The sequence below is a fragment of the Molossus molossus genome, unplaced genomic scaffold (assembly GCF_014108415.1).
Source record: "Molossus molossus isolate mMolMol1 unplaced genomic scaffold, mMolMol1.p scaffold_m16_p_2, whole genome shotgun sequence".
NCBI lineage: Eukaryota > Metazoa > Chordata > Mammalia > Chiroptera > Molossidae > Molossus > Molossus molossus.
The window spans coordinates 70999633-71012232 of record NW_023425355.1 but is presented as its reverse complement, the minus strand read 5'-3'; the positions used below and the strand labels follow the sequence as shown (position 1 = coordinate 71012232).

Sequence of the window (12600 nt, the reverse complement as noted above, 5' to 3'; positions counted from 1 at the left end):
CTTTTGTACCTCTTACCCCTCTTAGGGGGAGAAAGGAAGATGAATGGGAGAATTAAATTCCTATCATTTCGCTTTTGACTAGACACCACCCCTATCCCCAAAGCCAATTCATCTGGTACTAGGAACAACTACAATATCAAACTCCCATCTACCAGATGCAATGAACAAAAAGGCAAGTAAGCCCTTGCTTAGAGATATTTTTTTAAATATTGCTTAATTACCCATCATTTAAAGGTACATTACCAAGGAACACAAGTTCATTGATGAAAAGTACATCTACAAAGTTCATAGTTATCTAATGACTCCTTAGGAGGAAGTAAAATGACCTCTGATTTGCATAGGTTTCTAAACTTTATTTTTTAGTTTTTATTGAATTTATTGTGTTAATAAAATTATATAGGTTTCAGGTGTACAATTCTATGATATATCATCTGTATATTGTATTGTGTGTTCACCACCTCAAGTCATGACTTGAATATGTTTCTAAAACCTATACAAGGTGTAGACTAAATACTAATTTCCTGAGGATATACATGAAAATCAATGCCAGCACTTCTTAGCCATTGTTTTCACTATGAAAATCAAGTCAGCTGCTCTGAAATGAAAACGAAATCACAGATTGCAACAGCATCAAAAATAATAATGCTTTAACCTCTAAAGAAGGCAGTTCAAATGGTAAAGGCAACTGAAAGAAAGAATGCCAGAATAGAAATTCCTCTCTTGCTTTTTAGGTACAAACTAGACTTCTAGCAAGAGATAGATTAGGCATAGCTTAAAAGCCTCAAAACTATATAAAAATTAATCAGCAAATTGAAAATCCAGATGGATGTTTGCCTTCTGTTTTATACTTACTAGTGAAGGTAAATTCTGATCTGGCCAAAAAGATTCTGGAATCGGCCAATGTCCAACAGGAACACCAGATTTAGAGTTAGGTCGTACATAAATGAGCTTATGACAACTATGCCATGGTTGAGCAGCAGATGAATTGCTTGGCTTAAATGAATCCATAAGTCCATCTAAAAGTTAAACAAAAGACAGACTAAGGCATGAATTTCTTTTTACAGCTGCTGATCTTCCTGTACAAAATTTTCAGCTAAAAGCAAACTATAAAAGAGTGGGTCATGAAAAATGGAAGAAAAAAAGTAATTCTACTAGATTTTTTAATGTTCTCCCTATTAACTCTTTTCATCTAATTCATTCCTTCTACTCCAACATCCCACCACCCCCCCATCCTCAATGATGACCAAAATAGGCAGAATAGGGAAAACTATTATAAAAATTAGTTTTAAATGTTCTAAGATTTGGACACATAAACATACCAAACCACCAAGTTATTTTTCCAAATTAGGCAAATGAAATTGTTCATTTCCTAGCACAGGTTTACATTTTTCAAATCTGAAGAAATAGGTCATAAATTTCACTTAGATTTCTTTAATATCCCAATTAGATGACAAAAGTATTTTTTACTAAACAGTCAGACCCAATCACCACAAAGGCAAAATAAATCTATCCAATTCACTTAAAGGTAGAAGGAATGCCGACCAAAAAAATCTATGTACATAGTTGGGGGAAGGAAAACAAAGCAAATGTATCAAGTTTATTGTAGACTAATTCATTATAGTTTCCCTATCACCAATAAAATTCCAAGAAAACAGATATCGTATAATGCTGCATGATGTATCTTGAGTAGATTTTAATTATTTAAACTAGCATATTTCATTTGCCACCCCCTAAAACAGGGCAAGGCAGAGTTACAGAACCTTTAATGTGATCATTCATCAATCTATATTATATATGTAAAGGATATATTTTAATTATTTGAGTCTCATTTTTTCTAAATACAGGTCATTTGATTTACTTATTTAAATGTTACTTTAAAGAAGTAACTACTTTAGATCAAGAGATTTATTGGGATCTATGGAGCTCTAGGGAATACATGTAATGGCTTCAGGGGAACAAGACATCCTCCTTGAAGTGGGGTTCACAATTCTGGGGATGTGCCTTTTTTTGAAGGGAGAGTTCTTAGCTTTCATCAGAACCTCAACAGTTAACAACTCTGGACAAAGGGAAAATGGAGCTGGAAAGAAAATCTGAGCTATTTATATGATACCAAATCCAACAGGTTTTCAATATGAAAGTTCCCAGTTCATGTTAAGGTAATGAACACAAAATTATGGATCGAACAATAAATTGTTAGCAATATAACATGTCCTTCCTTTATGATTAACTTAATTTAAAATAGGCTGTGATGCCTCAGTCTTCTATGACAGGTGTTCTTAAACTGGATTTCAAGAAACCCCTGAAATTAAATACAAAATTGTGTGTGTATGGCCTATATCCATTTTCCTAGGGAGAGAAGTCTCTATTTTTCCAAGTTTCTCAAAAGTTTCCAGGAACTAAACAGCAAAAAGGTCAGTAACCACAAGATCCACTGCTTCAGACAGAAATGTATATCTTTCTGCCTTTATGCACTTGAGCCCCTTTCTTTTCTAGGCAGCTAGCTACCACTGATTGTGTCCACAGTAATTAAAATGGGTGGATCAGATCAAACAAGCACTTTGGTAATGAGGTACAAACAAGTATGTATGTATGAGGAGAAGCCTTGTGATGCAGGTATGATTTGAGGGAGAATGTCCTTCCTCTATACAAAAACAGCTCTGCTTTTATCTATTTTGAGATGTTGAACTTTCAGTAAAATTTCATTTGAAGAGAAAAAGTTCTGCAGTTAAAAAGTGTCAAGGAAAAATACTGGTGTAGGATCTTACAGAATACTAGTAGTTCCTGCATAAACATTCACAGTCTCTTGCTGGCGTGTGGTAACAAACACAAGATTTCATAGATAGCTTGGCACATATGGTGCTCTCAGACCAAAACTAGTCAAGTGGCACTCCATAGTGAATCCCAGATATTTCATAAATACAGAGATAAATAATTCATCCCAAGACAGGGGCCAGGAAATATGAAATGGGTAGGGAAAAGGAAGAATTTTCTTCGGAAGATTTGACATGGAATTAAAGTTGCTAGAATTTGGCTACCTGACATGTATATATAGGCAATGAATAAACGGTAGTCGTTTGGATAGATGTTTGTAACTACTTGAATCTATGTGGATAGTGAAGACTGTTGTCTATTATGATTAATTTAATGTCTTCCCAATCACAGTTGGTTCTCCTCAATAACACTGCATGGTAAAAACAAAGTTATCTGCCATACCTTCTCCAATAAGAAGTGGATCTGGTCCCGTTTTCTCAAAGTTAATAACTACACCACTCTGAACTTTTTGAACTAGAGATTCTAAACACTGATTCAACATTCTTTGTGTTCTAACACAGTAGGAACGACCTATACCAGAAGGAAAAACAAAGAGTACAAGTTTGATCAAGTACAATACTACTTCACAATAGAAGCATTTGCAACTCTAAAATATAACTTGAAATAATCATAACTACATAAACAGCAAACATCACACTAGTCATGAGCACAAGCAGCAGAGTTAAAAAATTCTGAAGGAAAACAAGACTGGATATGGTATTTAAGAAAAACTATACTCTGCTGTCCTGAATTCTTCCTTTAGAAATAGTAAATAATGACAGTACCTCCAGTGACTTCACACATCTGTGTGATAGCAGATTCATCAGTTGGTACACTCCCTAGTTGCTCTGGCTCAGTAGAAGCCAATCCAGGCAAACGCAACACCAAGGCAAATAACCTTTGATCCCAACGAAAAGGTTCTTGGGTTAGTTCACTCCCAGGTAGAGGAGAATTCAAAGGAAGATGAAGCTGATAAGGCAAAATTTGAAAAGTTTCATCATAACAACCTTTATAAGAAGAAAGAGTTAAAGAATTAAGGGTTCACTTTTCTTTCATGTACTCGATAAAATAAAGCGATCTTTCAAGGATTACCAAGAGAGAAGGTTTCATTAAACTTATCCTTAACTAGAAATGTATGCCTCCCACAGAAATAGCTACACGTCTCTTTGCCATTTAAAGAAAAAATGAAGTCTCACCTCTTCTTGAATACCAGCCGTACTTGTTAACTTGTTCCCATCTGTGATGGTAATTAAAATAGATGGTTCTAAAAAAAATGGATTTCTCCCCTAAAATACATTTAAAAAGTATTAGAGCCATGTGAAGTACTAAAATTGTATTTAAATTTTACATTTTCTTTGCCAGTGAGCTCCCAAGAATGGGATAAAGTTTGCCTGGATAAATAAGAAGGAAAAGATTAGGGACTGAGTGGGTGGGAATAAAAATACTCCCTAAAGAGGTAACATTCAGAATAAAATAAGAAATTATTATAATTCTAGAACTCCTAAACTGTAATATCCAAACACTCCTCTCCCTCTGCTTTCCAAGTAATCATAAAATAAAGATATTGAAGAGATTATAATGGCAGTATCATCCATACCATCCACCTGAGTCAAAGTCCTGGCAGATAGGGGGACATTAGTGACTTAGGTTCTGCAACCTGGAGAGTGACTCCGGTTATTGTGAGCAGCGTTTTTAAAGTAGGAAAGGACAATGGTAGCAGCTGCAAATGTTATTCTGCCTTCCTCTCATCTAGAGCTTCTTCATTGAATTGAGAGGGATGAGGGACTTAAGAACACTGAAGGTTTCTTTTCAATTGTCTTGATCCAGTATTTCTCAGCAATTTATTCATCCCGTTCTCAGATATCTAATGATTTGATGGGTAGGCAATTTTAACTACTTTATAATCAAGCCACATACAAGACCCCCCAAAAAGAGGAAACTTAAAAAATATGTAATTAACAGATATATGGACCTCTTTTTGGAAGTTATAAAAAGTAGCAGAAGACTTGATAACCATCCCCAATCTTTTATTCTTACCCCAAGTCACCAAAATAAATTAGCTGTACTCACTCAAAAAATTTTTTACCTGTCCATAATTGTCTATTCCAGATATCAATCTATTGAGATTTAACAAATCAAATGAGGATCTTAGTGCCTGACCAAGAGTAGTCAGTCCAGAAGCCTGAAGATTTTTTAGTTCACTCATGAATGTTGCGTGATTTTCCTTCCAACCAGCCTAAAAAAAAAAAAAAAAAAAAAAATTACAAAGAAATTCCTGATTATACAGTGAATGCTATATAAAGTACAAACAACCACTAAACAGCAAGTATCAAACCTCTGACAAATTAATAGTTCATTAATCTAATTCAATTCTATATCTGGACTGAACAAGTGGAACTAAGGCATGTCATCAGTTTCAGAAGCTAATAATCAAGAGCAAAGATGCAAACAATGCATTGTCCATTATGGCTTTGGCTCAAGAAGTTGTTTTCTATTCAGGCTCAAACAAACCCACCCAAACACCTCAGTATTTGCCTTAGTTTGACACTAATGATGAGCATGGACTAAGGGGTAGAGGAAGGAGTAATTTTTAAAATGCACCATCCTTGAAAGAGAGATCAGCTATTGGATGTCTGATCTACATGAACTTTCAAACCAAGATTCTTCTTCCCAAGCAAGAATGAAAGGGGGTTATAGGAATAGAGCCACAACTATTTGTAGATAACCCTTCTGGCATCTTTAAGCATTCAGAAAGCCCCAAATCTAGAATAAGGGAAGAAAGAAAATAAAAACATTTTGGCAAAGAAGCAGCATCCCCTAGGCACACCCAGCAGCTATGATCAGAAGAAAAAAACAAAAGCCCAAGGTCAATATCCAACATGTTATGAGCGAATGGTTTTAGAATAGAAGAACCGCGTTGACTGATAAAAACAAAGCAACACAAAATGCCAAGAAGAGAAGCCAAAAGAAGAAAGCAGCTAACAGCAGGTCACAAAAGAGTAGACCAGCAAAGGAGAGAGCAGACAGTACAGTTTGGCAGCTTAGTGGAACAAAATAGCTACTTGAGTCTTGGCAGCCCTGAGGCAAGCAGTGATATTCTAAATGTTAAAGTCATGTCCACTAGGCCAGTACAGCTGGAGGTGGAAAGCAAGAGCAAATAATACAGAGACAAATGAAATTATTTAAATTTCATATTTAGCTGAAGTCATACTGCCCATATCCACACAAATATAGTAAATACTATCTTTTCTAGTGTTAGTTTCCTGAAGCAATTTGGATCAGAATGACTGAGAGGCAGAAAAGGGGCAGATTATTGACTGCACTTTCCCATGAAGTACCTGGGTGACCTTGAGCAAAAAGTTCGGCTCTTAGAACCTAAATTTCATTATTTGAAAATGAAGAGGATTAGATAAGCAGGGACACTGTGTAAGGCTATATAATACAAACCTGGAGGAGTCATTCACAATGTAATGGTGAATGAGAATGGTGCCCCCTAAGGTTGAACCTGCATAATCATACAAGGTAAAGGTGGTCCTAATTAAGATCCATTCCAGTCCAATAGTCTGGGATTCTGTGTAATTAAAGATATGCTTAGTTTTTCTAATATTAGTAACATATTCTGTAGCTCAAAGGATCTAAAGGTAAAACCTTGCCATGTGTTCTTTTGGCCAGATTATATATTTTTTTAATTTAATTTATCTGGTATATTAAGATTAAAACACATGGGGATTATACTCAAGGAAAACATGTAAATGTTACAAACAATGAAAACATAAAAACTTTGTAATTTACAAAGTTGATAGGGTAAAGTATTACTGTGTATGTTGAGTTCCTCATCCTTCTGGCTGAGAATCTAGATAAAATCATTCAAATCTGAAAAATAGTAGAGGTATGTATACCATTTCAATGTATAAACACTAAAATAATGTAAGCAAACAAACTGGAGAGCACATAAATGTGAGGAGATAGTGAGAAACTGGAAATATATTACATATTTTCTTTTTTTTAAATGTCAAATTTTATTATGTTTTTATTTATTTTTATTAATTAATTTATTTTTGTTACAGATGTTTCTCCTTTTCCGCCACTGATTCCCCCCTCCGCCTCCCTCCCCCCATCCCCAGCTTTGTTGTCCATGTCCATTGTTCATGCATACATGCATATAGGTTCTGTGGTTTATCTCTCCCCCACTACCCCCTCTTCTGGGGATTGTCAGTCTGTACCCCACTTCCACGTCTCTGGGACTACCCCATTCCTCAGACAGTTATGTTCATTATATTCCACAAATAAGTGAGATCATAATGATACTTGTGTTTCTCTGTTTGGCTTGTTTCACTTAGGATAATACTTCTACTTCTAGGAATATACCCTAAGAAGCCTGAAACACCAATCAGAAAGAATATATGTACCCCCATGTTCGTAGCAGCACTATTTACAATAGCTAAGATCTGGAAACAGCCCAAGTGTCCATCCGTAGATGAATGGGAAAAAAAAGCTGTGGTACATACAATGGAGTACTATGCAGCTGTAAGAAAGAAAGATCTCTTATTCTTTGAGATGACATGGAGTGGGCCTGGAAAGTATTATCCAGATTAGATTTTATATATGACTTTTAGTACCAGGGAAAAGTAGGCCTGAGAATAATTCCTTGTGGCCCAAGGAAAATCTTACTGGACTAGGCAATCTAAACTTGAGCTAAAAAGAAGAATTATGATTTTATTTTATTTATTTATTTATTTTGGATGTCTGTGTATTTTATTTTATTTATTTATTTTTAAATTATTTCTATTAATTATTTTTGTTACAGATGTTTTTTCCTTTTTCTCCCATTGGCACCCTCCTCCCAACACCCCTCCCCTCCCCCGCCCTGTCCCCAGTTTTGTTGTCTATGTCCATTGGTTATGCATTCATGCATATAAGTTCTGTGGTTTATCTCTTCCCTCCCACCCCCATTCCCTCTTCTGAGGTTTGGCAGTCTATACCCTACTTCTATGTCTCAGAGTCAATTTTGTTCATCAGTTTGTTTTGTTTATTATATTCTACAAAAAAATATGGTTTTAATTGTCCTCATCAAATACCTAGAACTATCAGCAGGTGATTACAAATCATACTGAATTAAAAATTAGCTTTCCTCTTTGAGTTAGAAGAGAAAGGTGTAGAGTTGGGAGGGATAGCATCTATTCTTCCCTTTATTTACTAAAAAAATCTTTATGAACCAACTTTGATATGTTCGAAAGAATGTTATATGCTGGGGATGTAGAGAGGAATTAGCTTTGAGGAGTTTCCGCCACAAAGGAATAAGGAATGCAGTTAAGGAGTCTAAAAGATCAGAGAGTTAAGGAAGGCTTCTCACAGAACATGGGACTCCCCACAATGAAGTAAGGAGTGGAGGAGGCAGGCCAAGGGAAGAGATTAGAGAGTCCATAAGAGTATGCATAACCAATGGACATAGACAATAATGCTGGGAGGGTGGGGGGAGCGGGATGCGGAGGAGGGTGTCTGGGGGGGAGGAGAAACATCTGTAACAAAATTAAATTAATAAAAATTGAAAAAAAAGAGGATAGGGACTGCTGGAGAACCACAAGTAATTTGATTATCATTTTTCTTGGTACATGGCAGAAGTCAAGGCTGATAAGTCAGGCTCTGACTAGAATGCGCTTTGTACATTGTGCTTAGTAGTTTGGATCTTATCTGTTGTCCCTGGGAATAACTTGAGGTTTTTAATTAGGGGAGTGGCATGATCAGATCTCTGTTGTAGAAAGTTCATTCTGCTGGGAGTTGGAGAATAAATTGTGGGTTGGAGCGGAGGCTGAAGCTTGAGGCATGGAAACTGGTTTGAAGATTGTTAAAACAGCTTATTAGAAAAGTGATGAAAACCTGAGGGAGGGCAGTGGGGATGGAGAGGTGGTTGCAGATAAAAGAAGTATTTCAGAGGTGGAGTCATAAGGATTTAGTGTCTAATTAAAGGGATAGGTGAGGGTAAAAGAATCATACATTAGGTTGAGGTTTCTGACTTGGGCAAACTTATAAATAGTGGGGTCCTTCACACAGAAACCACTTTATAAAATTGACTTTACTTTCCACACTGTAAACTTGAGTTAAATCTATAGCAAGTGTTGAACTCCAGAGAACCATAAGATAGTTCACATCTTGCCCTGGTTGGTTTTTCTCAGTGGTTAGAGTATTGGCCTGTGGACCGAAGGGTTGCGGGTTCGATCCCCAGCCCTGATTGGGATCATGCGAGAGGCAACCAATCTATGTCTCTCACATCGATGTGTGTGTGTCTCTCTCTAAAAAAAATAAGTGGAAAAATATCCTTGGGTGAGGATTAACAAACAAACAAGAATATAGTTCATGTCATAACTAAAGAAAAGTTAGCAGACTACTTGATTTGGTAAAGGGCTGGGATAAGATTTGCGTACCACTTAAGCAAGCACCCTATAATTCATCACTATTTAAAAGAATGTGTTCTGTTTGTATTTACAATAGCTAAGATCTGGAAACAGCCCAAATGTCCATCAGTAGACGAATTGATAAAAGAGCTGTGGTACATATACACAATGGAGTACTATGCAGCTGTTTCTAAGAAAGAAAGATCCCTTATCCTCTGAGACGACATAGAGGGACCTGGAAAGTAGTATCCTAAGTGAAACAAGCCAAACAGAGAAAGACAAGTATCATATGATCTCACTTATTTGTGGAATATAATGAACACAACAGTCTGAGGAATGGGGTAGTCCCAGAGACGTGGAAGTGGGGTACAGACTGACAATCCTCAGAAGAGGGAGTGGTGGGGGAGAAATAAACCACAGAACTTATATGCATGTATGCATGAACAATGGACATGGACAACAAAGCTGGGGACAGGGCGGGGAGGGAGGGGGAGGGAGGAATCAGTGGGGAAAAAAGGAGAAACATCTGTAACAAAAATAAATTCATTAGTTAAAAAATGAATAAAGAGACCGAAAAATGGCGGCGGAGTGAACGGAGCTACACAGACCGGCTCCCAGAACCAAACTGGAATTACAACTATAACACAGACAAATCGACAGGAAAAACCAACAGAAAAGCAGCTTGCGAGGACCATACAACGAGGGACACTGACTCCATCCCGGTAGGCTTGCGAAGGCGCGAGACGGGGCTGGGAGCCCACGGTCGGCAGCTCGGCAGCGGCCTTAGCTATAAGCGGCGCCCGCGGGTTACACTCCCAGGCGGCCCCACAGCGCAGAGACCGGACAGAGGCTAAACAGCCACAGCCACTCACCTTGGGCTCCGGCGGAGGGAGGGCGGACTGGACTGGAACTGTGTCGGGACACTCGGGGTTTGGAGGGCGCTCAGAGCTTTGGCTGAGTGCAGCCACGCAGGACGGTGGCCACATTGCTCCTTCCCAGGGCTCTGAGAGAGGCAGCAGCCCCTCCCTCGGAGATCCAACCCCACCCTGTGGGCCATTGAAGTGCTAATTGAGGCTCACTAACAACCAGCATCTGCCCCACCCTCCTGAAAGCCCCTTGGCTGAGCACCAGAGGGAGTTTTTCAATCAACTGACAACCCAAAACTCATCAATTAACCTAGACTGCTAGCCTCCAGGCAAAAAGCTAGAGGATAACAGTACGTTTCCTGGGCTGGCAACTTTAACCAGGAAAGTAAGACTTGACAGTGGTGTTCAACGCGGGTCCTCCCTCGCTCATCTAAACACAGGAGAGGGAGCCACAAACAGCAGAACACCAACACCCACAGGGAGAACTTGACAGGCTCCAAAGCCCACAGTGATAGCTAAATGGTGAAACACAGAAACAGAAGCCAAATGAAAGAGCAAGACACCTCCACCGAAGATGAGATCAATGTGGAGCAATTAGGCATGTTAACAGAGCTAGAATTCAGAGCCATGATCTTGAGGAAGCTGAACAGCATGAGTAAGGACATAGAGACACTGAAAATAAGCCAAATGGAAATTAAAATCCAACAAGAAGAGATAAAAAATGACATATCCGAAATGAAAAACACCTTGGAAGGTTTAAAAAGCAGAGTAGGGGAAGCTGAGGACCGGATCAGTGAATTAGAAGACAGGGTAGAAAAAATCAACCAATCAGAAAAACAAAAGGAAAAAACTATTAAAAAACAGGAAGACAGCTTAAGAGAACTATGGGACAACTGGAAACGTAATAATATTCGCATCATAGGAGTCCCTGAAGAAGAAGAAAAGGAGCAAGGGATAGAGAATATATTCAAAAAAATAGTGAGGGAAAACTTCCCTAATTTTGTGAAGGAAGAAGGCATTCAAGTTCAAGAAGCACAGAGAGTCCCAAGTAAGAAGAACCCAAACAGGCCCACACCAAGACACATAGTAATTAAAATGCCACAAATTAAAGACAAAGAGAGGATCCTAAAAGCAGCAAGAGATAAGCAACAGGTTACCTACAAAGGGAACCCCATAAGGCTCTCAGCTGACTTCTCCCAAGAAACACTACAGGCCAGAAGAGAATGGCATGAAGTAATCAAAGTCATGAAAAACAAGAATCTGAATCCAAGACTACTCTACCCAGCAAGGCTATCATTCAAAATAGAAGATCAAATAAAGAGCTTCCCAGACAAAAAAAAGCTAAGGGAATACATTAGCACCAAACCAGCACTGCAAGAAATGTTAAAAGGACTGCTGTAATTAGCAGTAGAAATGGGAAGAAAAATAGAACCACACTAAACAAAAATGGCAATAAATAAGTACATATCAATAATCACCTTAAACGTAAATGGATTGAATGCTCCCATAAAGAGACACAGAGTAGCTGATTGGATAAGAAAGCATGACTCATCTATATGTTGTTTACAAGAGACCCACCTCTCAACAAAAGACTCACATCGGTTGAAAGTGAAGGGATGGAAAAAAATTTTCCAAGCAAATGGAAAGCAAAAAAAAGCTGGGGTAGCAATTCTCATATCTGATAAAATAGATTTCAAAATGAAGACCATAACTAGAGACAAAGATGGCCACTACATAATATTGAAAGGATCTATCCAACAGGAAGATATAACCTTGATAAACATATATGCACCCAATATAGGAGCACCAAAATACATTAAAATCTTCTGGAGGACTTCCAAGGAGAAATCGACAACAATACAATCATAGCAGGGGACTTCAACACCCCGTTGACAGCACTGGATAGATCCTCTAGGCAAAAAATTAGCAAGGAAACAGAGACTCTAAATGAAGCACTAGACCAAATGGATTTAATAGATATCTACAGAGAATTACACCCCAAAACTACAGAATACACATTCTTCTCAAGTGCACATGGGACATTCTCAAAGATAGACCACATGATAGGACACAAACTAAATCTCTACAAGTTCAAGAAGATTGAAATCATATCAAGCATCTTCTCAGATCACAATGGCATGAAACTAGAAATCAATTGCAACAAGAACATGCAAAGACATTTCAACACATGAAGGCTAAATAGCATGTTATTAAACAATGAATGGGTCACCGAGGAGATCAAGGAAGAAATTAAAAACTTCCTGGAAACCAATGAAAATGAACACACAACAACACAAAATCTATGGGATGCAGCGAAAGCAATTCTGAGAGGGAAGTTCATAGCACTACAGGCCTACCTCAAAAAACAAGAAAAATTTCTAATTGACTGTCTAACCTCACAACTTAAAGAATTAGAAAGCAAACAAAAAGAAAACCCCAGAGCAAGTAGAAGGAAGGAAATAGTAAAGATCAGAGCAGAAATAAATGACATAGAGACCAAAAAAACAATTCAAAGGATCAATGAAACAAAG

General features: G+C 37.8%; 1 protein-coding gene across 24 annotated transcripts in view; it reads right to left on the bottom strand.

The window, feature by feature from the left end:
• LOC118635724 (integrator complex subunit 6-like) overlaps positions 1-12600 on the bottom strand; it is a 94194-nt gene that overhangs the window by 48531 nt on the left and 33063 nt on the right. For 16 of the 24 annotated variants that reach the window (XR_004960551.1, XM_036270569.1, XM_036270570.1 and 13 more), the window contains exons 3-7: positions 4898-5047; positions 4008-4097; positions 3597-3780; positions 3214-3342; positions 853-1016 (exon numbers count right to left, since the gene is read on the bottom strand). Coding sequence is in view for 22 of the 24 variants with exons in the window: in XM_036270569.1 (XP_036126462.1) it covers positions 853-1016; positions 3214-3342; positions 3597-3780; positions 4008-4097; positions 4898-5047 (717 nt within the window). In the remaining 2 variants the exon portion in view is untranslated. Of the gene's footprint in view, positions 1-852; positions 1017-3213; positions 3343-3596; positions 3781-4007; positions 4098-4881; positions 5048-5346; positions 5461-6258; positions 6368-12600 lie in introns of those variants that run through there. The other 8 variants (XM_036270547.1, XM_036270548.1, XM_036270544.1 and 5 more) reach the window with 8 other exon arrangements.